General features: G+C 35.7%; 1 protein-coding gene across 2 annotated transcripts; it reads right to left on the bottom strand.

The window, feature by feature from the left end:
* Positions 1 to 1,016: 1,016 nt before the first annotated feature.
* LOC146739183 (transcription elongation factor 1 homolog) lies at positions 1,017 to 20,026 on the bottom strand. 2 transcript variants are annotated; one of them, XM_085503465.1, is made up of 5 exons: positions 19,896 to 20,026; positions 16,432 to 16,516; positions 12,932 to 13,081; positions 5,832 to 5,902; positions 1,017 to 3,867 (listed from the first exon to the last, which is right to left on the bottom strand). In XM_085503465.1, the coding sequence occupies exons 3-5, from the start codon at positions 13,045 to 13,047 to the stop codon at positions 3,803 to 3,805; spliced, it is 252 nt and encodes an 83-aa protein (XP_085359591.1). In that variant the 5' UTR covers positions 13,048 to 13,081; positions 16,432 to 16,516; positions 19,896 to 20,026; the 3' UTR covers positions 1,017 to 3,802. The 2 variants fall into 2 exon arrangements, with proteins under 2 accessions (XP_085359591.1, XP_085359590.1); XM_085503464.1 differs by lacking the exon at positions 16,432 to 16,516.
* Between the last annotated feature and the right edge of the window lie 80 nt (positions 20,027 to 20,106).

Raw genomic sequence — 20,106 nt, 5'->3', positions numbered from 1 at the left:
ATATGAATACAAGTGAGATGTTTACATTCTCCATATGAATACACGTGGGATGATTACAATCTCCATGTGCATACAATTGTGTAGTTTACAATTTTCATATGAATACAAGTAGGTTATGATCTCCATAGCAATATGGGTGTCAACATGTATTTTACTACACATTACAGACATTACGATGTGCAGTTCTTGGATGGTAAATCATTGTTAACTAAATCTCTAGGTGGACGGACATACAAAACATACATCGCAAACATTGCTGGCCCTATTGTACAAAGTTAATGCTTGTAAACTCAAACAATGTGCATGGAGAAATCATTATTTAACAAAAGATTATGTTGAGAGTAGACCATGCTAATTATATCTCTGCCAATCGATGCCTATGTAAATCTGTCACTGTCAAGAAAGTTTGATTTTTATTTGATCATAACATCTTAAGTGCTAGAGTCCAAGACCATAAAACAATACAAGGATCGAGGAATGGAGACAGTATTTTTGATTATAGAGGGACGACATCACCACATTGCATTTCGGATATATGCACGAGTAATTTAGAGGGCCATTCACTGGAATCAAGGTTCCATGACAAGATATATCAATATATACATGTGAAAGTTTAAACAAAATTCTATCATACATACAATCAAGAGATCTAGTTCCAGAATCTTCCAAAGTTGATGCAGGTTAAGGAATGAACATAATTCCCTAGTATGTCAAAGATATGGCTTCAAAACATTTTTGAAAACTAAATGGAAAAACAGCCATTTTTATGTGAAATATTGCATTATGTGTAAAGTTTGAATATGGTCATGTTCAATTGTACATGTGGATGAAAGTGAGCCCAATAGAGTTATGCAATGATAGTTTCAATCTAGTCGCAACAAGTCTAATTTTAATGATTCATTATACAATAAATGCAATCTCTGGTTTATATGCAAATACATGTCTTTTGTGAAACTATACATGTATACAATAACCCAAACCTTGCACATACTTACACTAAAGTACATAGACACATATTAAATCATTAATTTTAAATTTATTTAGAAATAATTGAAGCAATTCCATTTAACTCCCAAAACACAGAAATTACAAGTCTATGTATACTGACATGGTGTAGAATCAACTGCAATGAATCATGATAGCAGCAGTACAGCGACTTCACTCAACATCCATAGATAGATTCCATGAAACCATTATATAGAGAACATAGCATTATTACTATTATAACTTTGCTCTTTGATAATCTAGATATTAACAAATAATAATTTTATTCTAAAATGAATACAAACTACTGACATACTTGTTGCCAGTTACAATCTGTGTGGCAAAAGCTGAAATAAAAGTTCTAAAACAATACATTTAGACAAAATTCTGCAAATACTGTCCAAAAAGTGAACAAGAACATACCATATAATAACAATATTTTTAATTCATGTTCCTCAATATTACTGTAACATCGAAAACTCTGCAACCCCCCCCCCCCCCCCAAATCGACAAAGTAATTTTTTTGCTGATTTTTATGTAATTTATTTTCTATCGTAATTATTATCGATCTTTGGTACGTTTGGTTCAAAAATGTCACCTGATTTAGATTTTCTTCTTGGAACTATGGTTTAACATTAATGTTGTGCTAGGAATACTAGGAGGAACTACCATCACCCACAAAACATCATCTAGATCTTGGCAAAAAATGACTTGTTTTAATGACTTGTTTTAATGAGAATGCTTTAGATAAGGGAAATAACATCTGATTACGGAACTAGTATCAGATCTTAAACAGTATTTATACTACTACTATCTGGTTCTTATAATAATAATATTTATTTATTTACCCAATAATAATAACAATAAGAAACACTGAAAAAAACAAAACAAAAGTAAGCCATACAGAAAAACAAATGGTAAGAAAAATACATATACTTAGAATCAGCAGTGTCTTCATAACCTGCACTTGTTTATTTGTTGCCTTTATGAATTGAATGGTACAAAAAGATCAACGCCTTAATAATAAATTTATTTGTTAATTATTAACTAGGGAAATCCACATACAAAAATACATATGCAGGGCAAAATGAGAGTAGTGTAGTGTACTAATATTATTTCAGACCAAAAATTAAATTGATGAATCTTAATTAATACTACATGTACTGTATTAATCAGTGTCCCTTATTGAATAATATAACCTGAATTGTATAAAAGTTCTTTAATGGTACAGCAATATCTAATTTTGAGAAAAATGATGGCTGTCGATTTTGATGAAATAGTAATTATCAATTGCAAAAAATTCACTTGTGCTACCATTAAAAAACATAACATTTCACTACCAATTAATTGACAGATCATTCCAAACTCTGATTCTCATGATAAGTATAAATATTTTCACTCTGGGCATGTCTGTGTCTAAACATGTTTTATTTTCGCAAAATTTGAACTCATATCTTGAAAATTATTTGTCACACAAAAATCGGTAAACATTTTATTGTGATTGATTCCAAAGTTTGAAGATGATCCGATAACAAAAAAATTATTTCACATTTCACGACAAAAAAGGACAATTTTAGGTGAAATTTCACCAATACACGTATCATGAAAAAATATACATACAACCCATGTCAAAATTTAATTTGTTGAAGAGCACAAACTGCTCAATAACATGCCCATATATATCCATAGTTATTGTAACAACAAGATATAATTGTACACAGGAGACAACGACAAAGATATTGTACCCTTATATACTGTTCATTGGATGAAGATTGGGCAAGATGTAAATTTGATATTTTGAATCCACAGCACATTTTTATCTTAAACCTATCCTGAAATTTGTTGAGTGTGAACCTTCATATGAGGGGGGCAAGGGGGGCAGCTGGTACAGTTTTACGGGAAATAAAAAGGCCTTTTTAAATTTACAAGGAAAAAAAGGCATTTTTACAGTTTACAGTGAAAATTAAATTTTGCAGTGAATTGCATCATCTAGTCGTTTTACAGTTTCGAAAATGTAATTTCCCTGGATTATTCTTTACGACTTTTTTTATTTGGATGTAAATTCTTGTACGTACCGCCAAAAATAAATTTTTTTTTACAGTGTACGAAAAAAATATTTGATTGATTACGTTGTACATCTAGCCTGTGATTACAGAATTACGGAATTCATTTTTTCAATTTACGTTGTTACGTTGAACAAAAATAACCCTTGCCCCCCCTTCATATTTTGTAAAGAGTGGCAAAAAAATCAATTACATTAATTAGGATACTTGCATTATAACAATTTTGATTTGTAGGATGGAAAAAAAACCTAAAAATAAATTTTGAATTGGCAAGATACATGCACGTACCAGTAGCTAGGTGAATACGGGTATTCAATGGGTGAATGAACAACGCAATATGAATAGTCGTACATATCCCCATTTTGTATGTACATGTATCGCAACAAAATATTACCTTTACAAAATTACAAACAATATTTAGTGATGCCTTTCCATATAAAGCAAGACAAATGAAAATTCACATCCATATAGAAGTATTTAGGACTTTTTCCCTTAAAACTTATTAGATCACCTGAGATACAGGAAGTACTAAATTGACCTAATCATTTCTGGTAGTATTTTGCTTCTTCTAGTAACCTAGATCAGGAGATAATAATATTGTGAGATTGTCTTCACATCATAATTTATTACAGTGATAATGTAACAGAGCAAAATTAAAACCCTGAAAATGGATCAACAATGTCTTCAAAAGAACTAGTGTAATTGTTACATGTGATGGGCAGTACTAACAAGAAATGAATAAAGTTAATATTGTGCTATTGGTTGGCAACCTCACAGGCATCAATCCAGTCACTGTAAACATCAACAGGTTCTGATAAATCTGATTATTACAGTTAAGGAAAAACACCAACAATTCACAAAGAGATAAAAAAGAACCTTCTTTAGCTCACTACATTATGTCAACTGTAGTCACTACATGTACCTTCCATAGCGCACTACATTATGTCAACTGTAGTCACTACATGTACCTTCTTTAGCTCACTACATTATGTCAACTGTAGTCACTACATGTACCTTCCATAGTGCACTACATTATGTCAACTGTAGTCACTACATGTACCTTCCATAGCGCACTACATTATGTCAACTGTAGTCACTACATGTACCTTACTTAGCTCACTACATTATGTCAACTGTAGTCACTACATGTACCTTACTTAGCTCACTACATTATGTCAAATGTAGTCACTACATGTACCTTACTTAGCTCACTACATTATGTCAACTGTAGTCACTACATGTACCTTCTTTAGCTCACTACATTATGTCAACTGTAGTCACTACATGTACCTTCCTTAGCTCACTACATTATGTCAAGTGTAGTCACTACATGTACCTTACTTAGCTCACTACATTATGTCAAATGTAGTCACTACATGTACCTTACTTAGCTCACTACATTATGTCAACTGTAGTCACTACATGTACCTTACTTAGCGCACTACATTATGTCAACTGTAGTCACTAAATGTACCTTCCATAGCGCACTACATTATGTCAACTGCAGTCACTACATGTACCTTCTTTAGCTCACTACAATATGTCAACTGTAGTCACTACATGTACCTTCCATAGCGCACTACATTATGTCAACTGTAGTCACTACATGTACCTTCCATAGCGCACTACATTATGTCAACCGTGTAGTCACTACATGTACCTTCCTTAGCTCACTACATTATGTCAACTGTAGTCACTACATGTACCTTCTTTAGCTCACTACATTATGTCAAATGTAGTCACTACATGTACCTTACTTAGCTCACTACATTATGTCAAATGTAGTCACTACATGTACCTTCTTTAGCTCACTACATTATGTCAAATGCAGTCACTACATGTACCTTCTTTAGCTCACTACATTATGTCAAATGCAGTCACTACATGTACCTTCTTTAGCTCACTACATTATGTCAAATGTAGTCACTACATGTACCTTACTTAGCTCACTACATTATGTCAAATGTAGTCACTACATGTACCTTCCATAGCGCACTACATTATGTCAACTGCAGTCACTACATGTACCTTCCATATCGCACTACATTATGTCAACTGTAGTCACTACATGTACCTCCCATAGCGCACTACATTATGTCAACTGTAGTCACTACATGTACCTTCCTTAGCTCACTACATTATGTCAACTGTAGTCACTACATGTACCTTCCTTAGCTCACTACATTATGTCAACTGTAGTCACTACATGTACCTTCTTTAGCTCACTACATTATGTCAAATGTAGTCACTACATGTACCTTCCTTAGCTCACTACATTATGTCAAATGTAGTCACTACATGTACCTTACTTAGCTCACTACATTATGTCAAATGCAGTCACTACATGTACCTTCTTTAGCTCACTACATTATGTCAAATGTAGTCACTACATGTACCTTACTTAGCTCACTACATTATGTCAAATGTAGTCACTACATGTACCTTACTTAGCTCACTACATTATGTCAAATGTAGTCACTACATGTACCTTACTTAGCTCACTACATTATGTCAAATGTAGTCACTACATGTACCTTACTTAGCTCACTACATTATGTCAAATGTAGTCACTACATGTACCTTACTTAGCTCACTACATTATGTCAAATGTAGTCACTACATGTACCTTCCTTAGCTCACTACATTATGTCAAATGTAGTCACTACATGTACAACTTTCCTTAGAGGTTAGCCCACAGACATTCGGACAACATGAACTCTCATTTGTGCTTTTAGAAAACACAGAAGCTAAAAATGTTTTTTTTTTTTTTTTTTTATAGGATACAGTTTATACTGGTCTGGAAATCTTCAAGACATACTCTGCAAGTTATGATACCAGTGTTTCTTTGTCGATCCCTAGAAAGGAAATATTCATACAAAGGTAAAAATCTAAATACATGTACATGTATGAATTTGCAAAATGTCAAGTACAATAGTAGCAAATTATTGTTATTATTGCAGCTTAATTAACGGATTTTAATAAACATTTTGAAGTTTTGAGCGATTTTGCTGTGTCTTAAGGTAGAGATGCAGTTTATTTGTGAATTTCAATCAAAAATAGTTTTTTTCGTTTTTTATATAGATTTTTATCTAAGAACATTCTGTGAAAATTTGACCAATGAATTGTTATTGGAACACCGTTAAAATTGCTGTTTATTTTCTGGTTAAAAATAAAAAACACTCACACGTGGCAATGTTTATGTCCAATTGTCTAATTTGCATGAGTAACCAAATAACAGGACCTTTGATTGACAATATGCAAATCGAGATTGTACGGGTCATAGTTCATTCAATTCACGCGCATGTGCAATTATTCTCAAATCAGTTCTCGCTCGCTAGCAAACCAAACATTATATTTCCTCAGTGTTTTTTCCTAATTTTTATCATTACATTATGCGTGGTGTGAAAAGAAAGAGAGGTAGAAAGAAGATTCAGATGATTTCTATGTCGGAAGAGGCAAAAGCTACACTGAAGGCATCAGCCCCCCGAACGAAAAACAAAATTGATGTGAGCGTCCAAACATGACTTTCCCTGAAGGCATGAATCCGAGTTTCTGATTGACTGAGAGATTTTATTTTTAAATAATTGTTCTCAAAAAATAAACTGAGCATGTGAAGAATAATTTAACATTGTTTATAGTGATAACTGCTCATTGTCGAAACGAAGCTTACCCATTCACGCTAGTCACAATAAACATCATACTCTTGAATAGGCGTCAATGACTACAGTAAAACTTAGACTCTATTTTAGGCATCAGGAATGATTGAAATATCGGAATATGACGCCAAAATACACCTTAAAAGTCCCATTTTATTTTTTTTCTAAATCCCATCCTGAATTTACGGCAGAATCTGGTCCCTCAAATAAGGGACACGTGAGCTTTGATTCTAACCGGATATATTGCACTGGGTCGGGGAGATACAAACTTTTGTGTATCTTTTGTCCATAGGATACCTCTACTACGATCATTCGCAAGTTTTGCTAGGTGGTGCGAGACAGCTTTGTTTGCAACCGGACGAACTCCGTTTAATTCAATGAAGCAAACAACTGACAATGCTAAAATAAATTGCAGAGGTACGCTAAAATTAATTGAAAACAACCAAATAAATTCAATGAAAAATAAATCACAGAGAGAGGTAACTTGATACATTACGGTAACAACTCTTTTGACGCGCTGACCGCTTCTCCGCGTCTGATGTTTTGTTTTCCTTGTCATAATACTTACTGATTGATGATTTTGTTTTGATTTTTGAGTTTTTTAGCCTGCAACTCGGCCACGACCTTTGCTTTTTCCGTGAAAAATGGGGAAGTTTACGTCAATTTGACGGACATCCCATTTTTTTTAAAACTAACGAAGCACACTGTTTAGCACTCCTATTTTTTTCATTTGCCAATTTCTATTCAGAAAAATTCGACCGCTCGCAAATGCACCTTAATTTTGCACTCTTAAAACATGTCAGATTTCCAACACTTAATTATTTAAAACCGGTCGAAATTTCAAAACTTTTACGTTAGGAGCTGGAGCTCTCTTCTTACAGGCGACCGTCGCCGGTAGTACAACAGCATGTTTTGTACGTACATCCGTGCGCTGATTGTCTTAGAAAATCCCTGAATAAGGCGTTGCCAAAATCGGAAAAATAAAAAAATGCCTCCTTCAAAAACGAACATAATTCAAATATTTCTTTTAACAAATATGTTGCAGTGGGAAAAATGGGATTGGAAAGGATGAACAAAACTTCTGTGCCTCGCGTTTCGATTCTAGGATTACGCGATTATTCATTATTGTGTGTTCGCTTCCTGGAGTTGGTTCTCAATACTACATAAAAATCATCAAGGATAAATAATTTAATATCCCACTTTGTACTCTTCACGGTAAACCATAGCCTCTGAAATACCGTATTTGTCTTCAATTAGGCGCCACTTTGTTACACTTTCATGTCATGGTGGCGCTTATTTGTGGTTAAATTTGAGCAACTTTGTTTCAAATGGCGCTTATTTCAAGCACTTCAAGTTCTAGTACCGGTAATTGTGTTACAAGCCATTGTTTTTGCTCCATTCTGGTGATAGATTATTGACAATATTTTACATTACAGTCTGACGCTTAGTCACTGTAGCCTTTATTTTAAATACTGAGTAAATGACCCGTTTTCAGACAGTTTAGAAAGTTATACAAAAAATATCATTCTTTAGAAAACATTCACAGTTTGCCGTACAATCAACAGAAAAATAAAACAAACACAAATTCAACGCTTAGTAGTCAATGATCACGGTAGCAAAATCCGGTCATGCTGCATTCCACGGTTACGATTATTACTCAGTAGTAGTTATAATAACGTACAAAAAATAAAATGCAAGTAAAATTCAACTTAATTTCATCGTAAGCAAATGATTCTGGTCGCATGTAAACGCTCGGCGCGATTCGATGTCTGCCATGCTTCCTGTCTAGGACTTGACCTGGAACGCGTTTTTTGACCTGATAGGTCAAGTCGTTAATTAACCAATCAAAATGCTGGATGATGCCAACGTGATCAAATTACCATAGCTCATTTAAATAATGTATGAACGCAATGCGGAAGTGATTTGCCGATGTTTGCGATATTTTGGCTTTGATTTTGGTGGGAAAAACGGCATGATTTTTTTTTCAAATCAAGAAATTAGTTATTTTTGGAAAGTAAACTGAGCATTTAAAGAATAATTTAACACTGTTTACTGTGACAACAGCGCATTTGAAACAGAACATTTTCGCGTTGTTTTAAGGTAGAGATGCACTTTATTTGTGAATTTCAATCAAAAATAGTTTTTTTCGTTTTTTATATAGATTTTTATCTAAAGAACATTCTGTGAAAATTTGACCAATGAATTCTTATTGGAACACCGTTAAAATTGCTGTTTATTTTCTGGTTACAAATAAAAAACACTCACACGTGGCAATGTTTATGTCCAATTGCCTAATTTGCATGAGTAACCAAATAACAAGACCTTTGATTGACAATATGCAAATCGAAATTGTACGGGTCATAGTTCATTCAATTCACGCGCATGTGCAATTATTCTCAAATCAGTTCTCGCTCGCTAGCAAACCAAACATTATATTTCCTCAGCGTTTTTTCTTAATTTTTATCATTACATTATGCGTGGTGTGAAAAGAAAGAGAGGTAGAAAAAAGATTCAGATGATTTCTATGTCGGAAGATGCAAAAGCTACACCGAAGGCATCAGCCCACCGAACGAAAAACAAATCGATGTGAGCGTCCAAACATGACTTTCCCTGAAGGCATGAATCCGAGTTTCTGATTGACTGAGAGATTTTATTTTTAAATAATTGTTCTCAAAAAATAAACTGAGCATGTGAAGAATAATTTAACATTGTTTACAGTGATAACTGCTCATAGTCGAAACGAAGCTTACCCATTCACGCTAGTCACAATAAACATCATACTCTTGAATAGGCGTCAATGACTACGGTAAAACTTAGAAAATGACGCCAAAATACACCTTAAAATCCCATTTTTTTTTCTAAATCCCATCCCGAATTTACGGCAGAATCTGGTCCCTCAAATAAGGGGCACGTGAGCTTTGATTCTAACCGGATATATTGCACTGGGTCGGGGAGATACAAACTTTTGTGTATCTTTTGTCCAATGGGTACCTGTACTTCGATCATTCGCAAGTTTTGCTCGGTGGTGCGAGACAGCTTTGTTTGCAACCGGACGAACTCCGTTTAATTCAATGAAGCAAACAACTGACAATGCTAAAATAAATTGCAAAGGTACGCTAAAATTAATTGAAAACAACCAAATAATTTCAATGAAAAATAAATCACAGAGAGAAGTAACTTGATACATTACGGTAACAACTCTTTTGACGCGCTGACCGCTTCTCCGCGTCTGATGTTTTGCTTTCCTTGTCATAATACTTACTGATTGATGATTTTGTTTTGATTTTTGAGTTTTTTAGCCTGCAACACGGCCACGACCTTTGCTTTTTCCGTGAAAAATGGGGAAGTTTACGTAAATTTGACGGACATTCCATTTTTTTAAACTACCGAAGCACACTGTTTAGCACTCCTGTTTTTTTCATTTGCCGATTTCTATTCAGAAAAATTCGACCGCTCGAAAATGCACCTTAATTTTGCACTATTAAAACATGTCAGATTTCCAACACTAATTATTTAAAACCGGTCGAAATTTTAAAACTTTTTACGTTAGGAGCTGGAGCTCTCTTCTTGCAGGCGACCGTCGCCGGTAGTACAACAGCATGTTTTGTACGTACATCCGTGCGCTGATTGTCTGCGATTGTCTTAGAAAATCCCTGAATAAGGCGTTGCCAAAATCGGAAAAATAAAAAAATGCCTCCTTAAAAAACGAACATAATTCAAATATTTCTTTTAACAAATATGTTGCAGGGGGAAAATGGGATTGGAAACGATGAACAAAACTTCTGTGCCTCGCGTTTCGATTCTAGGATTACGCAATTATTCATTATTGTGCGGTCACTTCCTGGAGTTGGTTCTCAATACTACATTAAAATCATCAAGGATAAATAATTTAATATCCCACTTTGTACTCTTCACGGTAAACCATAGGCTCTGAAATACTCGTAGATTTTTTATTGAAAATACATCGAAGAGAAGCCATGTTTTGATCGTGATAAAAGGTCACCTTCCTAGGACCGCCCCCTGTTTAATAATTCAGGAGATGACGTGATATTTACTGGGCATTGCCACGTGTTTTTACCGACGCCATCAAAACACTGGTATGAATGACGTGTTTCTGATTTATATATTGAAGAGCAGTTGTTCTGGTCCAACGATTTTACATAAAATGTCTATGTCTATACGTCAACTTTCAATTTCAATAGTCTAGAAAGTATGACAAAGTATGACAAAGCAGTAAATCCCAGTTTAACGCGCAAATATGCAAATTAGCCTTTTTCTCGTCTTCTATTTTTAGTGAATTCTTGGGTTTTAAATTAAAATAGCTGATAGACGCTTTGGCCATTTGCCTCGAAATTTTCACACATTATTGACAAGGTGTTCCCCCTTCAAAATGCGTCCGGACAGTTTATTACGGCGAGTGGAACAAAAATAACAAGTCCGCAATTAACATGGATATATAAATTATGCAAAAATAGAAAAGAGTGAACTTTGAGGTCATGCTGTGCGACTTTGAAAGTCGTTAAAGAGATGAGTGGACGCATTTGAATTAGTAGTATACCAAGGTATCCAGTGATGTAATTTTACCCACAAATGGACTTGAAGTTTTTAAGCTAATTTTTTTTAAACCACTTTTGTCCAAAAAAGCATATTTTTGACCCAAAATCAAAAACGCATTCTGGATATTTAAAATAAAGACAAGTTTTACAAAGTTTGTATAATAAGCTTTCAGAAAATATATAACATGTTGGATATATAATACCATCTTCATTGTCTAATTACTCAATTAAAAAGCAAGCCAAATAAACTGCATCTCTACCTTAATTTCGTTTTTATGGACTTACTGCGAAATTAAAAACCACACTGATATTTTCTACAGTAGACTAAAAAGACATGTTTCAAGAGATTATAGACCGATTTCTTAAAAATTGTTAGAAACAAAACCAATTTTGTTTACATAAAAGCCATTCGTACAGTAACAGCGAGGGACTTCCGCGATCGCGTCCATCGCTACGAACCGGTAACCGGTAGTCGATCCGCCGGCGCCCAATTCACGATCATTACGTGCCAAAATTTCAACTTTGTCTGGCGCTTAATTGAGGTGTAAAATACAAAGTTTTTGTGGCACTGGCGCCTAATTGAAGGTGGCGCTTAACTGAAGACAAATACGGTACTCGTAGATTTTTTATTGAAAATACATCGAAGAGAAGCCATGATGTTTTGATCGTGATAAAAGGTCACCTTCTTAGGACCGCCCCCTGTTTAATAATTCATGAGATGACGTCATATTTACTGGCCATTGCCACGTGTTTTTACCGACCCCATCAAAACACTGGTATGAATGACGTGTTTCTGATTTATATATTCAAGAGCAGTTGTTCTGGTTCAACGATTTTACATAAAATGTCTATGTCTATACGTCAACTTTCAATTTCAATAGTCTAGAAAGTATGATAAAGTATCACAAAGCAGTAATTCCCGGTTTAACGCGCAAATATGCAAATTAGCCTTTTTCTCGTCTTCAATTTTTGGTGAATTCTTGGGTTTTAAATTAAAATAGCTGATAGACGCTTTGGCCATTTGCCTCGAAATTTTCACACATTATTGACAAGGTGTTCCCCCTTCAAAATGTGTCCGGACAGTTCATTACGGCGAGTGGAACAAAAATAACAAGTCCGCAATTAACATGGATATATAAATTATGCAAAAATAGAAAAGAGTGAACTTTGAGGTCATGCTGTGCGACTTTGAAAGTCGTTAGAGAGATGAGTGGATGCATTTGAATTAGTAGTATACCAAGGTATCCAGTGATGTAATTTTATCCACAAATGGACTTGAAGTTTTTAAGCTAATTTTTTTTAAACCACTTTTGTCCAAAAAAGCATATTTTTGACCCAAAATCAGAAACGCATTCTGGATATTTAAAATAAAGACAAGTTTTACAAAGTTTGTATAATAAGCTTTCAGAAAATATATAACATGTTGGATATATAATACCATCTTCATTGTCTAATTACTCAATTAAAAAGCAAGCCAAATAAACTGCATCTCTACCTTAAGTTCATGAACTGGGTAGGGAAACAATGTTATTCTCCCAGTTTGGATTTAATTTAGCGAATTTCACTTATGAATGAAAATTGGAAACCAGGGAATTAATCACGCATTAACAGTAATCATGACTCTAGCCCTAGTTTTGAGCTGTGTTCAATGGGGGCTAACAATCATACTTACATTTTAACCTCACATGCTTTCTCATGATTGCAGAAGGGGCAAGTAAAATGTGAGTCTAATGTTCCTAGAAGCTTCTTCTTCGTAGGAGGCTTTCTCTTAGCACGGCGTCTTCCCATAATGAATCACTTTTATGTGTTACAGATATTCTTTCTGAAAATTGCATTTAAAATAAACATTACAGGGTGGAAAACCTCAAATGATGTTCAGTTTACACCAAGGTTTGTGCTAAAGCTGGTGTAAGTGTAAAGAATTTTAGAGGATTTATGGTCAAAACTTTCCCCATGGGCTTTTCTAAACCGATACATGGCAAAATTTATAAAATTATTAGCTTGCCAGATTTGACTATCATATTAAGAACTAGGATTTGTAGCGATTTCGCATGATTTTTAGTCGTGCTTGCTGTGAGTTTCGCCAGCGTGCTCAGCTATCATTTTAGATTTGCTGGTAGTTTATTGACACAAGCTTACCCGAAGATTCGCGAACATACTCACATTTACCTGCTTCGTGTGTTTTCGTAATGTCATTCTAGTGCAGAAGGCGTAGGCGCATACTTTCAGATCTAACCGGAAATGACATCCATGTGTTCTGACCTTTCCATCATTGTCGTTTCTCTCCAAATCGGTAAATTTTTGGGCGAGTTACGGCATTTTTAATGTTTTATACTTTCGTCTATGATATTTATGAATACATAATGAGCAAATGTATAGTAATAATCAGTGTTCTCCCCACATAGAACAAAGCATGGCGGTACCGCCATGCTTGGCGACCCGGCCGCCACGCTTGGGCTCGGACCGCCATGCTTACAACTTCACCGCCATGCTAATAGGATGCATTGTTTACATCCATTTGACCCGCTCACACGTAGCACTGCATAAATTATCACCGTCTACGCCACGGCGGTTTGAACTTGCCGGGACGAATTAAACAGTCCCATTGTTAAACACGTGTGAAGTACAGACGCTGTCAATGGGGAACAAATTGTCACTCAAGTTGCAAACACCGAGATCTAAACATGTAAAGGAAAAATAGGTGATGCCGCCCGGCTAAAACATACAATCACCGCTAGCACAGCACAGAAACGGAAGCGTGTAGAAACACGGAAACGGCGTGAGGCTGGTTTTGATGAATCGTGGAAAAAGACATTTCCCTGGTTAAGGTCAATTGTTCAGGTAAGATTTCGTAATTTTAGAAATAAAATGCCAGTGTGTGTATGTTTTGCCGATCGTAAGAACACCGAACATGGTAGGCCTACACCGATTTCAATCAACATCTTAGACACGAGGCTGGTATAGACACGACATGAAAAAAAAAAAAAAAAACATCACTCATTACTGTCAACTTTTTTTAGATTATTTATCTTCATAGATTAATGGGTACGCGTATGTTATAATTTGTCCAAGCAAAAAAAAAAAATCGAATTTTGTAATCTTCCGGTCACATGTTGACCTGTGTAGGTATTTCCAAGATGGCGGCCTGTCAACGTCTTGCGAACGACGCTGCTATCATCATCACGCGCTATGATCGATGGAATCCCGATTTGTATACATAATTCTATCGTTACGTTTTAATTTTAATTGAATAGTGACCTCATGTTTTTTTTCCCTCGAAATTCCCGAGTCTCCTTGTCGTTGACCTGACAAAACCAACATGTAAACAACATGTTTTGCAGACGAAATGCTATCCATACGGCACTGGGTTCCCGATTGTGGCACAATTCAATCGTTATGTTTACATTTATTTGAACCTCAATCCTCATTGTTTTGTTTTTTTATTATTTTTAATTTTTTCCCACTAGGAATGTTGTGCAGTTAATGCTCAAAGCACGTCTATGACGAGTTTAATTAACTACAGTAAGGCAGCCACAGTCACTTGGGGGCTGAAAATCAATAAATACTATTTTTTTAAAAAAAATCATCTGCTATACGTATATAAATAAACAAGTTGTGAAAGAAGGCAGCCAATGTTTGGAGCACAACAAAGTCAGAAGGATTAGTTTAGACTAAGTTTTATGGAACAGTTCACATTAAATGACAATCTTGTCAAATTATGGTATATTATGTAAAGTATTATGTAATTTAAATAAAGTCTCTCATACATTTTAATACTATCTTGTATGTTTTTGTGAGAGTGAATCCTGAAAAATATGCAAATTAGTATGCAAATTAGACCACCATGCTTGCCTCTGAGCCTGGGGAGAACACTGATATTTCTCGTTACTTTCACTTGTCCCAACATTTATCGAACTTTTTCTATAAAGGTCAAATGGCGGTGTTGGCGTCGACAGTGTTCCTTTCTGTGGATGATTCGTAGTTTTTGAGGACACTGCATTTGAAAACTTGATATGCTCACACAACTAAGTGATTGAAGTAATTTAAAGAGCGAAAGGCGTCACGCCGTGTCGCGTCCTGTTCGTAATGAGACTCATAGCGACGTATACAACGCATGTAAAATACATTGTTTATTTACATGAAATTCGAACATGTGCTGCGCGACGACCACCGCGTTTTAATAATCGGTAGGAAGCTACAGTACAGTTCTTGCGGAAGCTTTGGCTTCACTTCAGCTTCACCTTCGCTTCAGCATCACATCATTATGGCATTGTTATGGCTTCAGTAACGCTTCAATGTCGCGACATTAAAAAGTTAGGCGGTTATCCCTTTGCTTCATTGTGGCCTCATTATGGCGACAGTGTAGCATCAGCATCGCTTCATCAAACAAAGAAGTACAGAACTCATTTTTGCCCAACCTCTCGCCCGCTTCCGCTTTTCAATCGCTCGCTTTTGCGACCGCTTGTTGAATTTCCGCTTTATTTCCAACTGTGCAAAAATTTGGACTACTAACAATTTTCTGGTTTTCATAGATCACGGTTACTAGTTTAGTAACCGTGCATAGATGTTAAACAACCGTCAAAAGTTCAAATACTTTTTGTTTTAACTATCTATAATTATATAATTATATGCACGCAATCTGACCCTTTGACCTAGATTTGGCTGGGATTGACTATTTTATTTTAAACAATATTCTGACGTGACGCACTGCTACAAAATGTATTTCAACAGAAGTACGACATGGTTGTCCGGGTTTCTTTTCCTGACTGTGTTGAGTTTACGATTTGTATAATTATTGTTATTTCCCTGCTAAATAGAAGTCCCACCCATGGACTGAGTGAAAGAAAATATTTCTAAGGCTAAAATAAAACCTAATATCTCTTTGTGTATTTGTCAATTTTGCATATATTTGTTGTGACAGTATGTTCGTAAATATCTGGAAAATTCTCGTCTTTCGTTAATAATTTCATTTGTTTGAAATGTCTACCGACCGTGTCCCAATAATTTGTTTGGAATATCGATCCCCGTTGGTTTCTCCAAACGGTCCCGACGTCTATTATTCAACATAATCAGCATTTATTTATCGTAATTCAGGGGGATCATGTCCCGTAATTTGCGGGCTGTAAAACCAAATAATTAAACATGTACTATTTATTATATATATTTTTTTACCTCGTGAAACTACAACACAGCTTAGAGTTGTCGCGGTGAAACAGTCGCCTTGAAATCGATGGAACTTCAATTATCCATTTCTCGCCTTGAAATAAAATTAAAAATATTATTAACCATTCTTACCAATCGCTAGCTTTATTTTATTCAAATCCATAAAATTCACAAGTTTCTCGACATTTGTTGGCAACTTCCGCGCTAAAAATGGTTGAAAATGTGGGTGTGGTTCTCTCGCAAAGTCCCGTTGATAATACGGACAAATATGGTTCTGTGACCCAGGTCGTGCTCCGATCAGGTGACTTTCAGCAAATCAATGATGTTGTAACAAAGCATATTTGACGCTAATTGAAGGGTCGTCGTACTGTCCAATCTCCGGCGTTGATTCACTGTGCTGTGACAGGCTTCACAATCATTCACTGAAAAACATCGGTATATTTTGACAAACGTCTGGGATTTGACCTCAGTTCAAAAAAAAAAAAAAAAAGGAAAACTGGGCTGAGATACAAATCAGTTTTGCAAGTTGGGAAATAAGGTAAACCAGATTGGGGTCGATGATATTCAGTATCGAAGGACTTCCGTGTATATAGAGTTTCAAATTGTTCATCGACTGGTCACCAAATATTTACGGCTACAACTAAATGAACACTTTTTTCTGAAGCCCAATAAATTATTTCTGCACGTCAAGTGCTATTCGATTTTTTACCAGGCTTGTGGCTCGTTTTTATTCGAAAATATTTTTTTGTGAGAATACTTTTAAAGTACGTATAGATCAAGCTCAGGTCACTTATCGTGACTTAATTTTGAAAATTGGATGTAAAATTTTACCAGACCGACGCCACCACAACCATCCAATCATAGTTGGAAATGTACGCACTTGTTTTGGAACTTTGTATCAAGATGGCAGGCGACAACGCCAGGCGGCGTTCGCGTGTTTTGCATATATTAGTAGTCCTGGCATGGGATCGAACTTGGCTAAAACTAAACGAAACACAGAAAAATACCATCAAAATGAGGAATCTGAATCTGTTCTCTTACCAGCAAATAAAATGAACGAAAATAAGGTAATTTTATAACAAGAACAGTTTCATTTCGTATATCAAATTGTGTTGTTTCCGAACGACGATTGCATCGTGAGATTTAAATTTATCACGTTTTTCCTTGCAGTCAATATGACACTCGTCACCTTGCAGATTGCAATGTACTTCACATAGTTTTTGGGACCCAATACTCGAACATTAAATAATTAAACAAGATATATTTTTAAAATGTCATTTTACTCTTGGTCATATTATTTTATTCCCCTTACCGCTTTGAATTTCAAATCCATTACATATTGAACTTCTGTACATGTGTTTCTTTACTGCCTTTCCATGTGAAAATAATGAGGTCATACTCATGTCACAATACTTTGAAGCTGATGCCATGTTGATGCTATGAGACTGCGAAGCTGAGGCCACAATGATGCCACAAAATAAGAGAGGCGAACACAGCTTCAATTTTCAATGACGCGAAGCTGATGCCACAATGATGCGATGCTGAGGCGACAATGAGGCCATGCGTAGGCGACAATGATGCCACAAAATCCAAAGCTTCCGCGAGAACTGTACTGTAGTATTTTCATGGAGCATAAATTATAATTGTCTCTATTCTTTGTTCTTTTATAATTTCAGAAACATGGAGAATAAACATAGAAATAAATTGTCTATTTTTTGTTGCATTTATGGATAGCACCGTGAAGCAGAAAAACACTAGAAAAATGAATGAACTACATATGTATGACCCAACTAATACTACTTCCTGTGTACATCTCGCAGTATCTCGCGTGATTTGATGAAATAATAATGGATATCGTGTTATTACGCTATAGTCGAGTTAGTTCGATCGGTTGTTCATTGGATTAAAAAGTTAAGCCCAAAAACAAACGTGGCATGCATCTGACCAAAGGAAAAGCCGTGTTACTAGTCTGTTATTTAGTGGTCTGAGGCTATACGCTTTGAGACATTTGATCTGCGATTGTGCACTTCATCTCTCTAAAGAATCTGAAAGTTGTGGACTTTGCCATGAAGCGACATCACTTTGTTTGATTTTGTTATGTATTTCGTGTGTTTTGTTAGAATTAAAAATACATATACATGTATCTACATATTATGTTCAGTGCATTTGTTGAAAGAAAATGATGTTGAAATAAGCCTATACTCAAGAAGTGTGAAGTTCTGTGTGCAGCTTGTTTCAGTGTTTGAATGTGAACAGAAACAGCTAGACTCCGCTGATTGGCTAAAGCTCTTCTGGTCATTGCCCTCCTACTATGACCAGTGCGCAAACTCATCATCTGACCAATCATGCATCTCGTAGCGGAAGATTTTGACGTCAGAGGTAGGGAGAAAGTTGGACAATCGCAGATGTCGCACCTGTTCGCTCTGATTTGAGCGAGATTTTCACACTTTTGAATGAATTCATCGAAATTCAGTAGGTACATGTACAATGTATTTTCGAATTTCAAGAATATCACCGTTGCATCTGTAGGTTGAGTTCGCATTTGCGCTTATTTTTGGAGTCAAAAACGCCAGGTTAAAAAAGTGACCCACTGGAAAATATGGAGTTGTGCTTCCTAACTTGTGTATTTACATGTATACATGTATGTGTAGTCACAGTTCCCTTAGGGACTGTGGTGTAGTAGAGGAGGTACGGACCTCCGATTGTTAATAAAAGACTTGTAACATGTGACTGTGCGTTAAAAGCCCAATTTACTTGCCCCGGGCAAGTGTGCATTGGAGGTGTGGCTATGCTAATGAGTGTTGTTAATCACTTGTATAACCTATGACGCATCCTGTTTCAGCAGTCCAACATCATGTGACTTTGATTGACAGTAGTTAGTTATTCAAGATTAGTAGCGCATCCCTTTCCTCGGTCGTGTTTTTGACTTTTATCCGCCAAAATCTCAGCTCGTACACTATTTATTGTCATAAATACTACACAGAGTCACTGCTGTGATATTCATAGTCACATGCATCCACTTTGGCACGACATAATCGACCTGTAAGTTCGAGAAAACGTGTTTTTACGGGAGCTTGGCTGGAGCTGTTCACTACAATGTGACAAGCAAGGAAATAATTCCTATTGTTTAAGAGCGTATTTATAGTATACCTGGGCCTTTAACTATAAAGATCGTGTGATCATAGGTGAATAATTGTAAATTGTATGCAATTACATATAGTGCAACGTCGATATTGCAGGTACTTCACTTTTCGGTTTCTCATCGATGCAAGTAGGCAACTATTTCACCGCTCCCTTTCGACGTCGATGTAGGCACGCTGCATGACCCCCATACGAGAGTCAAGGTCAAATTAGATTTTTACAGAACACGCAGATTCGGTCAAGATTGTATTATACATACTATTCGCCCTCTAAACATTAAGTGTCCGTAATTAAACAGTCATATTGCTTGACAATCGTTTTATACTACTCACCGCTGCAGATTTGTAACTACGATATTCCTTATAGCAGTTCTATTCCGTTTTTCTTTTGGTTACCAAACGTCATGCAATCGTAAACCAAAACACACGCATGGCCGAATGGAAGACGAGGGATGCTCCCTATGTTCACGGTATTTCTCAAAAAGAGAAATTCGAATAGTTCATTTGAAAATATAACGAACGTAACTTCTAGTGAAAATAATAT

Source organism: Saccoglossus kowalevskii, chromosome 9 (assembly GCF_978046115.1).
Source record: "Saccoglossus kowalevskii chromosome 9, keSacKowa6.1, whole genome shotgun sequence".
Classification (NCBI taxonomy): Eukaryota; Metazoa; Hemichordata; class Enteropneusta; family Harrimaniidae; genus Saccoglossus; species Saccoglossus kowalevskii.
This window is presented reverse-complemented; position numbering and strand designations above follow the sequence as displayed.